General features: G+C 44.0%; 1 protein-coding gene across 1 annotated transcript in view; it reads right to left on the bottom strand.

Moving 5' to 3' along the window:
* Nucleotides 1-16,415, bottom strand: part of DGKI (diacylglycerol kinase iota) — a 1,086,779-nt gene that overhangs the window by 132,089 nt on the left and 938,275 nt on the right. Inside the window, exon 24 of the mRNA XM_033957757.1 lies at nt 7,104-7,148. Coding sequence (XP_033813648.1) covers nt 7,104-7,148 — 45 coding nt within the window. The remainder of the gene's footprint in view (nt 1-7,103; nt 7,149-16,415) is intronic.

Below are 16,415 nucleotides of genomic sequence, written 5' to 3'. Positions count from 1 at the left end.
CCTGCCTACCGGGAGCCAAGGTAGAAGACATAGTGAGCTGCATTGACAGGATCCTCAACAGTATGGAAGAAGAAGATACGGCGGTGGTGATCCATGTGGGGACGAACGTGAGCAACAGGAACTACAACAGGGAAGTACTGAATGACCAGTTCTGGATGCTAGGAAGGAAGCTGAAGACCAGAACGCAGAGGATAGCATTCTCAGAGATCCTGACGGTATCCAGGGCAGATGAGAAGAGGCAGATGGAGCTACAAGCAGTCAACGTGTGGATGCGGCGCTGGTGTGAGGAAGGATTCCACTTCGTGTGCAACTGGACGACGTTCTGGGAGAAGAGCAAGCTCTACAGGAAGGATAGACTCCACCTCAGCAGAGATTGAATGAGGCTACTTGCAAGCTTGAGGTTTGGGCTCCCTCTTGCCCCGATTGAGTCGGGCTGTCGGCGAGGCAAGAGGGCTTGGGCTCCCTCTTGCCCCGATATGTCGGGGGTGCCGCGGTTGGCCGGGGCAAGAGGGCTTGAGCTCCCTCTTGCCCCGATATGTCGAGAGTGCCGCGGTTGGCTGGGGCAAGCAACATCAAGAGAGAAGTGGACAAGTTTTAAACTAGGAAGAAAGGGAAAGCCGACAGTCGACCGGACCGAGAGAGAGAGTCGATGGTTCAGGAATCAGTATACCAGGAGGATACCATGCAAGAAGATAGAGGGAAAGACTCACTGGATTACAGGCAAGACAGATCGAAAAGGGCACAAGAAGGAAGGAAATGCATGAAAGGAACAGGCTGCAAACTCAAGTGTATGTACACAAACGCAAAGAGCCTTAGAAATAAGATGGGTGAATTAGAAGCCATGGCACAAAAAGATAACATGGACATCATAGGCATCACGGTAACATGGTGGACTGAGGAAAACGTCTGGGACACTGTGCTACCGGGATACAACCTATACCGCAGAGACAGAGTGGCTCAAAAAGGTGGGGGCGTTGTCATATATGTCAAAGCAGAAATTGAATCTACTGGAGCAAACAGCCACAACTGATGGATAAGTTAGAGTCTCTATGGGTCAAAATTCCAGGAACAAATGGCCTGGAAATGAAGATCGGCATCTACTATCGACCCCCAGGGCAGTCCAAAGAAATTGACGGAGAAATGACAGACGAGATTAAATGCAACTGCAAGGAGGCAACAAAGTTATCATGGGTGATTTCAACCATCTGGGAATAGACTGGAACCTAGGCACCTCCGGCTGCATTAGAGAGACCAAGTTCTTGGATCCTGTAGGTGATTGCTTCCTGAAACAACTTGTCAAGGAAAACACTAGAGGAAATGCAATTCTGGAATTAATACTAAATGGCCTGCGAGGTCCAGCACAAGATGTAGAAGTAGAAGGGAAGCAGCGATCACAATATGATCTGCTTTGATCTGGACACAGGGGAGAAACATCAGCCCAAAACGACAGCCACAGCACTGAACTTCCAAAAAGGGAATTACGAAGGGATAAGACTCATGGTAGAGAAGAAGATTAAGAAGAGGATAAGCACTGTAAAAACGCTAGAGCAAGCTTGATCCCTATTTAAGGACACAGTCACCGAGGCGCAAAATCTATATATACTGTGTATCAACAAGGGATCCAAGAGGAAAAAGAACAAAGAACTGGCGTGGCTCACTGTAACAGACAAAAACTGAAACAAGCACAAACAACATCAACGCAGGCGCCATAAGGCGGTAAAAGCGGCCAAAAGAGACTACAAGGAAATAATAGCCAAGGAGGCGAAGAATTTCAAGCCATTCTTTTGATATTAAGGGGAAACGACCTGCAAAGGAAGCGGTGGGACCATTGGATGACCATGGAATAAAGCAATTGCCAACAAACTGAAAACATTTTTTTGCGTCTGTATTTACTGAAGAAGATGTATACAGCATACTGGAACCCATCAGGCTATATGCTGGAAACGAAGACGGAAATCTGACAGGATTGACGGTCAGTCTAGAGGAGGTGTGTAGGCAGATTGATAGGTTTAAGATCGATAAATCCCCAGGACTGGATGGCATCCATTCGAGGGTCATCAAGGAACTGAAAGGGACCATAGCTTAACTGCTTCAACTAATAGCCAATCTGTCAATCAAATCGGGAAAGATTATGGAAGACTGGAAGATGGCGAATGTTATGCCGATCTTCAAGAAAGGATCGAGGGGAGATCCGGGAAACTACAGACCTGCGAGTCTGACCTCGGTACCGGGAAAGATTATAGAGTCATTGATAATGGTCAGCATCATTGATCATCTTGACGGACACGGGATGATGAGGATCAGTCAGCACGGTTTTAGCAAAGGCTGATCGTGTTTAACGAACTTGCTGCACTTCTTTGAGGGAGTAAACAGATAGACAAGGGCGATCTGGTCGACATTGTATATCTGGATTTTCAGAAGGCGTTCGACAAGGTTCCGCATGAACGACTACTTCAGAAAATTGCAAGCCATGGAATTGAGGGTGAAATACTCATGTGGATTAAAAACTGGCTGGAGCATAGGAAACAGAGAGTGGGGGTAAATGGACAATACTCGGACTGGAAGAGCATCACCAGTGGGGTGCCGCAGGGCTTGGTGCTTGGACCCGTGCTCTTTAACATCTTTATAAATGATCTGGACATAGGTACGACAAGCGAGGTGATTAAATTTGCGGATGATATGAAGTTATTCAGAGTAGTAAAGACGTAGGGGGATTGCGAAGATCTGCAACGTGACATAATCAAGCTCGAGGAATGGGCATCGACATGGCAGATGAGGTTCAACATGGATAAGTGTAAAGTGATGCATGTAGGTAACAAAAATCTCATGCACGAATACAGGATGTCCGGGGCGGTACTTGGAGAGACCTCCCAGGAAAGAGACTTGGGAGTTCTGATCGACAAGTCGATGAAGCCGTCCACACAATATGCGGTGGCAGCAAAAAGGGCAAACAGAATGCTAGGAATGATAAAGAAGGGGATCATGAACAGATCAGAGAAGGTTATTATGCCACTGTACCGGGCCATGGTACACCCTCACCTGGAGTATTGCGTCCAGCACTGGTCGCTGTACCTGCTTCAGAGGGCTTTAAACTAGGTAAGTCGGGGGAGGGTACCCATTCACATATTAGTGCAGAAAGGAATTATCCTGATGAGGTGAGTCGAAACTCCGCTTCCATGTCCAAGGTAAGTACCCACATTGCAAACAGTTCTTTGGGAGTCACACCGACTCGGGTAGGATACGCCTCACAGGGACTTAGCAAACACAAGATATGGAGGGCCATGTATGTCAATGCACACAGTTTAGGTAACAAAATTCTAGAATTGGAGGCTGAAATAAGGAATGCCGACCTAGATGTGGTGGCAATATCTGAAACTTGGTTCACGGACTCATATGGGTGGGGTATGGCTATAACGGGCTACAATCTACTTCGTCAGGACAGAGAGGGCAGGTTAGGAGGGGGGTAGCTCTATACATTAAAGAGGACATCAAAACCACCAGGATCACAGATGTCAAGTACACCGGGGAGTCCCTCTGGGTAAACCTGGCAAGAGGCAGAGAAAAATGCCTGTATCTAGGTGTGGTATACAGACCCCCAAGACAACTGGAAGACATGGACGCAGAATTAATTGAAGACATAGAGAATATCACTCTACGAGGAGAAGCTGTACTGCTAGGGGACTTCAATATGCCTGATGCAGACTGGAACTCATTTTCAGCGACAACCAGCGGTAGCAGGAGGCTCTTAACCTCCATAAAGGGAGCACGTCTCAAACAAATGGTAACGGAGCCCACTAGGGCCCAGGCGATCCTCGACCTGGTACTCACCAACGGGGAAAGCGTCTCAGAGGTCTCAGTAGGAGACACGCTAGCCTCCAGCGACCACAACATAGTATGGTTCAACCTTAGGAAAGGCTTCCCTAGATCAAACACGAAAACAAAGGTACTCAATTTCCGGGGCACAGACTTCGCACGCATGGGAGATTTTGTCCATCAGACGCTGCAGGACCAAGCGGAGACCGATGATGTAGAAGCTAAGTGGTTAACACTGATATCAACCATACATGAAGCAACTAGCCGCTTCATAAAATCAGTAAATAAACGACAAAGAAACAATAAACCCCAATGGTTCACCGCGGAGATCTCGCACCTCATTAAGGAGAAGAAAAAAGCGTTTCTCTCCTACAAGCGCACGGAGAAAAGAGAGGCAAAAGTAGAATATAGGACCAGGTCTACAGCGGTCAAAATGGCAGTTAGGGAGGCAAAACTTCGAGTGGAAGAAATTCTGGCAAAAAACATTAAAAAGGGGGACAAATCCTTCTTCAGGTATATTAGTGACAGAAAAAGGAACACAGGCGGGATAGTACGCCTTAGAAGACCGGACGGAAGTTATGTGGAAGCAGATTCCGATAAAGCCGAACTACTGAATGAATACTTCTGCTCAGTCTTCACCTGTGAGGCACCGGGACACGGTCCGCAGTTGAAGGCAACACAAAGCACAGAAGACCCGTTTCAGAATTTTGAGTTCACACCAGGTGAAGTTTACAGTGAACTGGCAAGACTCAAGGTGCACAAAGCCATGGGACCAGACAATTTGCACCCAAGAGTGCTCAGAGAATTGAGCGATGTCCTGGTGAAACCGTTGGCTGAGCTATTCAATCTCTCCCTAAGTAAGGGGAAAGTTCCCCTGGACTGAAAATTAGCTAATGTCGTTCCTCTGCATAAAAAGGGTTGCAGGGCAGAGGCTGCAAATTATAGACCGGTGAGTCTTACATCAATAGTGTGCAAACTCATGGAAACACTAATTAAAAGCAAATTGGACACAATCTTGAATGAAGGGAATCAGTCAGCATGGATTCACCAAGGGTAGGTCCTGCCAATCCAATCTCATCAGCTTCTTTGACTGGGTAACAAGAAAGTTGGACTTGGGAGAGTCTTTGGACGTCGTGTACCTGGACTTCAGGAAAGCTTTTGACAGTGTCCCACACCGCAGGCTGCTAAGCAATATGGAATCGATGGGGTTAGGAGAGACACTAACTGCATGGGTCAATGATTGGCTGAGTGGCAGACTTCAGAGGGTGGTGGTTAATGGTACCCTCTCTAAAACATCGGAGGTGACCAGTGGAGTGCCGCAGGGCTCGGTCCTGGGTCCACTCCTTTTCAACATATTCAAAGGGGATCTGACTCAAGGGCTTCAAGGTAAAATAACACTATTCGCCGATGACGCCAAACTATGTAATATAGTAAGTGAATGCAGTTTACAGAATTATATGGCGCAGGACCTGCTTACATTGGAAAGTTGGTCCTCAACCTGGCAGCTAGGCTTCAATGCTAAGAAATGTAAGGTCATGCACCTCGGAAGCGGAATTCCATGCAGGACGTACTTCTTGAACGGAGAAACTTTAACTAGGACTTCAGCAGAACGAGATTTAGGAGTAATCATCAGTGCAGACATGAAAACTGCCAATCAAGTGGAGAAGGCTTCATCTAAGGCAAGGCAGATATTGGGTTGTATCAATAGAAGTTTCATCAGCCGAAAGCCTGAAGTCATAATGCCGTTGTACAGGGCCATGGTGAGACCTCATCTGGAGTACTGTGTGCAATTTTGGAGGCCACATTACAGTAAAGATGTGCGCAGAATTGAATCGGTTCAACGGACGGCCACCAGGATGATCTCGGGGCTCAAGGGTCTCTCGTACGAAGAGAGACTGAACAAATTGCAGCTCTACACTCTTGAGGAACGTAGGGAGAGGGGAGACATGATTGAAACATTTAAGTACCTCACGGGACATGTCAAAGTGGAAGATGATATTTTCTTTCTCAAGGGACCCTCGGCCACAAGAGGGCACCCGCTCAAACTCAGGGGCGGAAAATTTCATGGCGACACCAGAAAGTATTTCTTCACAGAGAGAGTGGTTGATCATTGGAACAAGCTTCCAGTGCAGGTGATCGAGGCAGACAGCATGCCAGACTTTAAGAATAAATGGGATACCCATGTGGGATCCCTACGAGGGTCAAGATAAGGAAATTGGGTCATTAGGGCATAGACAGGGGGTGGGTAAGAAGAGTGGGCAGACTTGATGGGCTATAGCCCTTTTCTGCCGTCATCTTCTATGTTTCTATGTTTTACTCGAAAGGGTCCAGAGAAGAGCGACTAAGATGGTTAAGGGGCTGGAGGAGCTGACGTACAGCGAAAGATTAGAGAAACTGGGCCTCTTCAAGGTACTGAAGGGGATAGACTTAGTAGATAAGGGCAGGTTGTTCACCCTCTCCAAGGTAGGGAGAACAAAAGGGCACTCTCTAAAGTTGAAAGGGGATAGATTCCGTACAAACGTAAGGAAGTTCTTCTTCACCCAGAGAGTGGTAGAAAGCTGGAACGCCCTTCCAGAGGCTGTTATAGGGGAAAACACCCTCCAAGGATTCAAGACAAAGTTAGACAAGTTTCTGTTGAACAAGAACGTGCGCTGGTAGGGCTAGTCTCAGTTAGGGTGCTGGTCTTAGACAAGAGGGCCGCCGCGTGAGTGGACTGCTGGGCATGATGGACCACTGGTCTGACTCAGCAGTGGCAATTCTTATGTTCTTATGCCTCCACATCTCCATTATGCCTACCTCCAACTTAGCCATTATATTCTCAATTGCTTTACCTTGCATGAAAATCTACCAACCGATCTATTATATCCTTTATTTGAACTTTGATTTCTCTAACTGCATCATGATTCTCCTGAAGCAAACCTTTCATCTGTAACAATTTCTCCATGGTGTCTTGTAGAGTAGGTTCCAATTTATTTTTTATCAGCCACAATTTTCTGTGAAGAAGGATGTTTTTGATTTAAATCTCTTAACTCCATGAGTAGGCTGTATGGATACATTTTTGCTCCCTTCGCTAGCTAACATATTCCACTTAAGAATACTACCATGATTGTGCTGAAATTCATCTGAGAGTAACCCATTCACATAGCCACCCTGCAATTTGCTCACTATCACACACCTAACAAGTAAAGTGAATTTCTATATTGTTCCTATTATTAAACAGTAATCAATTTTCTCCAGCTATATGAAATAGCTGGAGAAAAGAGGAGAGGAGAGGACATGTTTTAGCTTACCTGGTAATGAACAACTCTGTGTGCAGAAGTCACAGACTGTAAGTCCTAATAGTAAGAAAGAAAGGACAAATTTTGATAATAGACTCAAATTATGTATCTATTTATTTATTTAACAATTTATTTAACCCATCCTCCCAAAAGAGCCCACAAGAGTACATTCACAATATAAGCAGAACAAACTTTAAAGGGAAATACAGACTTGACAGACATAAGGGGTTTAAATTTCAACATTTACAGTATAGACATAACATACAGACTTGAAAATACAGACTTGGTGGGCATAGGGTGGTTTAAATTGCAACATTTTCCGTATAGACATAGCATAACATAAAAGTAAAATAGCTTGCAGGTGTGTGCATTATTGATGTAGGGCGATTTTTGATCCGGTGAGTATCACAGATAAGTTTACTGGGAATGGGCTTAAGCCAGCAACAAAGGTAAAAACCAAGTACCAGTTTTGCTTGCATATAAACAGATAAGCCAATATTCAGAGATTTAAATCGCTCAGGACGGCCCAACCTCTGATATTCAGTGGCATTTAACCAGGCAGTGTCGCTGAATATCGGCTTTAAGTGGCCATCAAAAAAAATGGACAGGTCAGGGGTGGTACAGGGAAAAATGCTGGGGAAGAGTCTACAGTTCCATGGATGCTGGAAATATTCATTTCTGGCACCTACATAGCTAACTGGGCAAGTTTAGGACTTCTCAAAAGCTGTCTTAAAATTTTGTCGATTAACTATGGGTGCCGGCACTGAATATCTGACGGTACCCAGATCAAATGTGCCAATCTCCTTTCTTTCCTCTCACTCTCCATGAAGCACATCATCCTTCTCTTTCTCCCACCCCATGAAGCACATCATGACCCTTTCCCTCCCTCTCAACCCCCCAGTATGTCTCCAACCTCCCCAAGGTACATCATGACCTCCCACTCCCTCAAGGTACATCATGACCTCCTCCCAACCCCCCTGAACCAAATCATGCTCCCCTCCACCCTCCCTCTCCCATTAAAATATATAACAATCCCCACCCCTTCCCTCTCATCCCCATAGGCCCTCCTACGTCTACTTTTCAAACATTGGTGGTGTAGTGGAGTCCTATGGGCAGGAGCAGTGATATAGTAAGGGGGGCTATTGGACTGCCTCAAGCGCCATCTTAGTAAGGGTGCCAGCACCTCTCCTCCTCTCTGTCCCCCACTCCTCCCCCCGCCGTGCACATGCTTTCAGTTCACTCCCACTGTACCTCTAGCTCTTTGTGGACATGAGCAGCAGTTCCAACCTGCTCCTCACACTGGCCTCTGTGCTCCCCTCTGACATCACTTCTGGGTCCCATGACTAAGAAGTGACATCAGGGCAGCAAGTTAGAGATTTTGTTTGTATGTGGAAGCTAAACAGGTAAAGGGGAAGGGAAGGGGAGCGTGTACAGCAGGGGGGTAGAGAATAGGGCCAGGGGGGCACCACCTTCATGGATGTCTCCCATCTTTGCTACGCCACTGGGCAGAAGCAATGCACACTTGCTCTTGCCTGGTGCACCTTCTTGGAGAAAATGGCTGCTGCAACCTCTATTGGCAACCTTGCAGTATTTCAAAGTACTCTAAGGTTGTGGCAGCCATTTTCTCCAAGTAGACACACTGGGCAGGAGCAAGTGAGTATCACTCCTTCCCATAGTAAATTAAACTAAACTAAACCTTAGGCTTATATACCACATCTTCTCTATAACAATAGAGCTTGGCATGGTTTACAATATTAGAAAAGATAACACGTACAATATGAATTTGGAATAGTATGGAGAGGAGTGGAATTTACAGCTTTGATCTCTGAATATTTAAACTTGGGATGGGTGGGAGGATGGAAGGATATGACTAATTTGAATAGGGTAAGGTTATTGGGGAAATCTATGCTTCTGTATTTTATTAAATAATCATTGGGTGGGTGGGGGTGGGTGGAAGAAAATGGTTGGTTATGTATATTTGTAAGTAAAGAGGGCAATCAGTGACAAGAAAGTGTCCTTCCGGAAATGGAAGAGGGATCCAACGGAGGAAAATCACCAGGAGCACAGGAAATGCCAAAAGGAATGCCACCGAGAGGTTAGAAAAGCAAAAGGGAAATACGAGGAGGGGCTGGCCAGGGAGGCGAAAAACTTCAAGGCATTCTTCAGTTAAGTAAAGGGGAAGCAACCAGTGAGAGAGGAGGTGGAGCCATTGGACGATGGGGATAGGAAGGGAGTGATTAAGGAGGATAAAGAGGTAGCTGAGAGGTTGAACACGTTCTTCTCGTCGGTCTTAACGAGCGAGGACACGTCCAATATACCGGACTCAGAGGAGCTCATTAGTGGGGAGCAGGCCAAAAGATTGGGGCATATAGAGGTAAGTCGGGAGGATGTCCTCAAGCAGATTGACAGACTGAAAAGCGGCAAATCACCGGGACCAGACAGGATCCACCCAAGGGTTCTAAAGGAACTAAGTCAGGAAATAGCGGGCGCAATCCAGCATGTTTGCAACCTATCCTTGAAAACTGGAGAGGTACCAGAGGACTGGAAACTGGCGAATGTCACACCTATCTTTAAGAAGGGTTCGAGAGGTGACCCCGGGAACTACAGGCCGGTGAGCCTGACTTCAGTTATAGGGAAGATGGTGGAAGCAATGATCAAGGACAGCATTTGCGAGCACATCGAGAAAAATGGCCTACTGCGGACAAGCCAGCACGGATTCTGTAAGGGAAGGTCATGCCTGACAAACCTTCTGTACTTCTTTGAGGGAATAAGCAGTCAGGTGGACAAAGGGGAACCCATAGACATCATTTACCTCGATTTTCAAAAGGCCTTTGACAAGGTGCCACATGAAAGGCTGCTTAGGAAGCTGTGGAACCACGGGGTGGGCGGGGATGTACACAGATGGATCAAGCACTGGCTGTCAGGTAGACTACAGAGGGTCGGAGTAAAGGGCCAATATTCTGACTGGCGGGGAGTCACGAGCGGTGTGCCGCAGGGATCGGTGCTGGGGCCGCTACTCTTCAACATATTTATCAATGACCTGGAAACGGAGGCAAAGTGTGAGGTTATAAAATTTGCAGACGATATCAAACTCTGCGCCAGAGTTAGGACCAGGGAGGAGTGTGAGGAACTGCAAAGGGACCTCGATAAGCTGGAGGACTGGGCAAACAAATGGCAAATGTGCTTTAACGTAGATAAATGCAAGGTCATGCACATAGGGAAAAAGAACCCGTTGTTCGAATATAAAATGGGGGGGAGATTGCTGGAAGACACCGGACTTGAGAGAGACTTGGGTGTGCTAGTGGATCCATCCATGAGACCATCCGCACAGTGTGCAGCAGCCTCGAAGAAAGCCAACAGGATGCTGGGCATCATCAAGAGGGGCATAACAACCAGGACGCGGGAAGTCATCATGCCGCTGTATCGAGCGATGGTGCGCCCACATCTGGAATACTGCGTTCAATATTGGTCGCCGCACCTCAAGAAGGACATGGCAGTTCTTGAGAGAATCCAAAGGAGGGCAACGAAACTGGTAAGAGGGCTGGAAAACTGCCCATATGCCGAGAGGCTGGATAAACTGGGGCTCTTCTCTCTGGAAAAGAGGAGGCTCAGGGGGGATATGATAGAGACCTTCAAAATACTTAGGGGCATAGAGAGGGTGGACAGGGACAGGTTCTTCAGACTAAAAGGGACGACAGGTACGAGGGGGCACTCAGAGAAACTGAAAGGAGATAGGTTCAAATCAAATGCAAGGAAGTTTTTCTTCACCCAAAGGGTCGTGGACAAATGGAATGCGCTCCCGGAGGAAGTGATCCGGCAGAGTACAGTACAGGGATTCAAACAGGGATTGGACAGATTCCTGAGGGAAAAGGGGATCGTGGGGTACTGAGGGAGGTGCTGGGGTGTTGCATAAGTATAGACAGCTCACCAGGTCGTGCAGGTGCAAGGCCGGAGGGTTAGGACATTGATGGGAAGATAGGACTTCGATGAGAAACCTAGGGGGCAAGGGGGCCCCTTCTGGTGATTAAGGCAGGTTGGGCCGCTGCGGGGGTGGACTGCTGGGCGGGCAGAGGCACTGCTTATGTTCTTATGATATATTTGTGTATTGTACTATTGAAGTTTGGAAAATCAATAAAGAATTAAAAAAAGAAGAAAATAGCCAAGTTTTCCGAAGTTTTCAAAATAAACTAAACTAAACTAAACCTTAAGCTTATATACCACATCTTCTCTATAAGGATATAGCTCGGCACAGTTTACAAGAGTTTTGAAGAAAGGAAAATATAATAAGAATTAGTGATTATATAGAGAGCAGCGGAATTTACATTTTTGAAAATAGCCATGTTTTCTGATGTTTTCGAAATAATTGGAAAGAGCCCAAATTACACAGCTGGACAGGAAAATTATTCCAAAACTCAGTAATTTTAAAGTAAAGAGATTTCCCTAATTTTCCAATATAGATAATGCCTTTTAACGAGGGGAAAGATAATTTAAGCTTTTGGATAGATCTGGTAACCCAGGTTAGAGGAATTAAAAGGGGAAGAGTGCCATGCAAGATCTTAAATGTTAGGCAGGCACATTTAAAGTAAACCCTAGAGATTACTGGGAGCCAGTGAAGTTTTAATAAAAGCGGGGATACATGATCATATTTGCTTTTTGCAAAGATCAACTTAGCTGCAACATTCTAGATCTGTTGAAGTCTTTGAAGACTTTTCTTGGTTAGACTTAGATAGACCAAATTACAATAATCCAACCTCGAAAGAATGATTGATTGTACAAGGACAGCAAAATGTTGTTGGTGAAAGAAGGATCTCACTTTCCTCAGCATATGGAGACTAAAGTACCTTTTTTTTAACCAGAGAATTAAGATGGTCATTGAATGAAAGTGTTGACACTCAAAACTTTACTTGAGAATTCAGTCTGCAGTGAAGATCCAGATGGCAATGAAATGGATGAAGGAAGTCGATCTAGTTTAGGGCCAAGCCACAGTAGTTTGGTTTTGGACTCATTCAGCTTCATTTGCACAATAAGGGCCCAAAATTGAAATTTCATTATGCATGCTATTGTATTCTCAGCGAGGTTTGTGAGATTCGAATCTATCTCAAGAAGGACAAAGATGTCATCTGCACATGTATATAATGTTTCAAAGGGGAGATAGATGGAAAAGTTTTAAAGTAGACATATAGATGTTGAAAAGAACAGGGGATAAAGGTGATCCCTGCAGGACTCCGCATAGTGGCTTCCAAGAAGATGACATGGTGCCATTCATATTGACAGTATACGAGTGAGATCTTAGGAATTTCGAGAACCAGTCTAAGACTGTAGAATCAATGCCTATCTCAGAAAGTTGGTAGGTCAAGTATTGTGGTGAACAACGTCAAAGGCCGCAGATAGATCAAATTATAATAGGATTGCAAACTTATTATGTGAATGTAGTTGCTGAACCTTTGAAATTAGTGAGACTAATAGAGATTCGGTACTGAAGTTGGGTCTGAAACCATATTGGCAAGGTAAAAGAATGGAAAATCTCTCTAAGTATGATGACAGCTGAGCAGATATGCTAGACTAACATTTTGGTCAGGAGAGGAGTATTCGCTATAGGTCAATAACTAGACGGTGAGGATGGGTCTAGATCAGTTTTTTTCAGTAATGGGGTCAGAGCAATGTGACCCATCTCTGCAGTAAATAGACCTAATATTAAGGCAGAATTTATAAGTCTGGTAAGAGATGAAATAGCCTGGGTGGAAATTTTCTCATATAGGTATGAAAGAAACTGATCCAAGGCACATTTACAAGATCTTAGTTTGTGACACAATTTGAAACCTGAGCCTAAGATACATACTCAAAGACTGTCCAGGTTCTGTCTACTGGGATAAGATTAGTGTTGCTAGTCACCAAGGAATTGTAAGAGACTAATGAAGGAAAAGAGTTTCTTATAGTAGCGACCTTTTCATTAAAAAAATTTTGCTAGATCATCTGCTACTGGAGAGGAAGGATGTATAGATGAATCATTATTAGAAATAGTTGGAAAGAGTCCAGATCACGCAGTTGAACAGAAAAATTATTCCACAACTCAGTAATTTTGAAAAGTAGAGATTTCCCTAGTTTGCCAATGTAGATAATGCCTTTTGACGTTGGAAAGGACAATTTAAATTTTTGAGTAGATCTGGTGATATCAGATCATAGAAACATAGAAAAAGACGGCAGATAAGGGCCGCGGCCCATCTAGTCTGCCCACCCTAATGACCCTCCCCTATTTAGCTCTGTGCAGGGATCCCACGTGACGATCCCATTTCTTCTTAAAATCAAGCACGCTGCTTGCCTCGATCATCTGAAGTGGAAGTCTATTCCAGCGATCAACCACTCTCTCGGTGAAAAAGTATTTCCTGGTGTCGCCATGCAATTTCCCGCCCCTGATTTTCCATGGATGTCCTCTTGTCGCCGTCGGACCTTTGAAAAAGAAGATATCATCTTCTACCTCGATAAGGCCCCTGAGGTATTTGAACGTTTCGATCATGTCTCCCCTCTCTCTGCATTCCTCGAGTGAGTATAGCCGTAATTTATCCAGCCGTTCCTAGTACGGGAGATCCTTGAGTCCCAAGACCATGCGGGTGGCCATTCGCTGGACTGACTCAAGCCTCAGTACAGAATTTCAGGACAGGGGAATTAAAGGGGGAAGGATGCTATGCAAGATTTTGAATGTTAAGCAGGTACATATAAAATAAACCCTGGAAATTATTGGAAGCCAATGAAGTTTTTGCAGAAGCGGAGAGACATGATCCCAATACCCCACCAATGATTGAAAAGGTAGGCCTGGGAGGGCCTACGTGGATGAAAGGGAAAGGTTGGGGAGGGTCTGGATGTGCTTCAGAGTGGGAGGATGAGAGAGAAGTGGGTTATGATATGCTTAAGGGGTTGGAAGGAAGAAAGGGATATGGAGATTGGAAATCTGGATTGGTGTGGGGGTGGGGTGAAAGAAGTACAATATTTTGTACTTAAGCGGGTCCCTTGGGAAATCCTGGATGATATAAGTATCTTATGTGGGACCTAGCTGAATTTTGGCCATGGTATACATATATTCCACCAGCATTTGCAATTTCACTTAGCACTGGATATTCTATGTTGGTGCCCGGACTTGGTTGGCACTGAATATCCAGAACTAATTTAGCCAGCCACATTTAATGCTACCACCAGCTCAATATTGGCTGGAGAGGATATTATTAAGCTTTACCCCACTGAGAATTTACATAGGACACACCAATTCTCTTCACATAGAAAATGCAACAGCAAGAATACAGAAATTGCACAGTCTACAAGGCTACTTTTGGTTATCTAGATGTATGCATGCATGAAAATTTTTTTAAATCTGATTTCTGTATATATAATAACACAGATGTCCTTTTATTAAAGTGTGGTAAAAATGTTCCTAATACCACATGGTAACATATCAAGCACCCAGGAGACTTCACATCACCATTACTAAAGGGAGTGCAGGGGAATAGCTCATCCCAGGAGCCAGCCCAGAAAATCCCTTGCATGCCAATGGAGGCCCCTGAACACCAAAGGTCCTATGCATTACTGCAGCAGCAAATTAAATTATAGTTGAAATGGTCCTGGCAAATTATGCACAACTCTATGGCTCTAAAAGTCAGAAATTGTCATCTGCCTCCAAAATTCTTCTATGGAATTCCATAGCTTGTGGTGTTATACTTATACAGATGTTTTGGTGTTTTAGAACCCAGTGTAATATTTGTAGTTCTACCTATATATAGGTTAATTATGGGGGAATTCTGCGCCACTGCGCAATGCAGAATTTTAGGCCGCTTAATTAACTTCAAGAACTCTAAACGCTCAAGTTCTTTATTTGAATAAAGTTCAGGAGAATATAAAGCTTTATAATATTTCAAAAATTGTTTTAAGATGTTTCCAATTTGAGAATGAGTTTCCCCATTCTCAACTGTGATAACCACAATTTTTACTTTCCTTTTTTTAGCTTCAAGATAATTAGCTAATACTCTTCCCGCTTTATTTGAGTTTCCATAATACAGAGCCTGTTGATAAAACAACTCTTTCCTAGCCATTTGAGAGGAAATCTCATTGTATTTATATTTAGCTTTTAAGAGGGCCTGCAAAGTATTTTGTCCCATTTCAAGGCCAATTGTGACTCTAAGTTCTTAATATTTTGTTCTAAATTAAAGAATTCCAATTTAAGTTGTTTCCTAACATACGCTGAAGTAGAGATAATTTGCCCTCTCATGGTAGCTTTGAAAGCATCCCATATTGTTTCTAAAGAGATTTCCTCTGAGGCATTAATTTGAAAAATATACATTAATTTTTAATTGAAATTCTTCAATAAAGTTAGAATCTGCAAGCAATGTATTATTGAACCTCCACACAGGTCTATTACAATCTTGATCTTCAAATTTGAATTCAATCCAAACTCCAGCATGATCTGATAAAACAATTGAATCTATGCCAGCTTTGGTTACCTGTTGAACTAATTGATCTGATACAAATACATAATCTATTCTTGAAAATGATTTATGAACCTGGGAGCAAAAGGAAAACTCCTGAGCATTAAAATGGAGAATTCACCAAATATCTTTTAACCCACAGGATTGAACTAAATTATCCAATCCCATTGATTTCAAAATCCTACTGGGTTGTTTATCCAACAATGGATCCATAACAGCATTGAAGTACCCAGCTACCACTAGATTAGAGGCAGCCAGTGGCAGAAGTACCTGTTGAAGAGCCTTAAAAAATTCTGCTTGATTTGAATTAGGGGCATAAACATAAAACAGCATCAGAGCATGTTTCTCCAAGGTCATCTTTACCTGAACCTGAAGGATCTGCAGAAATAAAATTATATATAGCTGATGTTTTCTGATATTTTCGAAATAATTGGAAAGAGCCCAAATTACACAGCTGGACAGGAAAATTATTCCAAAACTCAGTAATTTTAAAGTAAAGAGATTTCCCTAATTTTCCAATATAGATAATGCCTTTTAACAAGGGGAAAGATAATTTAAGCTTTTGGATAGATCTGGTAACCCAGGTTAGAGGAATTAAAAGGGGAAGAGTGCCATGCAAGATCTTAAATTTCTTATGGACTAAAATAGTCACCCTCGCTTTCTTTCCCACAGCCGGCACAAAGAAACTCTGCTTGACTCTTTCTAATTTCATAGATTCCCCTGCAGTCAAATGAATTTCCTGTATCATACATATATCCGCATCTTGCTGCTTTAAAAAATTGAGAATTTTCTTCCTCTTAACAGGATGATTGAGGTCATTAACATTTAAAGAAAACAATTTAAAATTCATTGT

The sequence above is a fragment of the Geotrypetes seraphini genome, chromosome 9 (assembly GCF_902459505.1).
Source record: "Geotrypetes seraphini chromosome 9, aGeoSer1.1, whole genome shotgun sequence".
Classification (NCBI taxonomy): Eukaryota; Metazoa; Chordata; class Amphibia; order Gymnophiona; family Dermophiidae; genus Geotrypetes; species Geotrypetes seraphini.
Note: the sequence above shows the minus strand (reverse complement) of the source record. Positions and strands in the feature narration are given on the sequence as shown.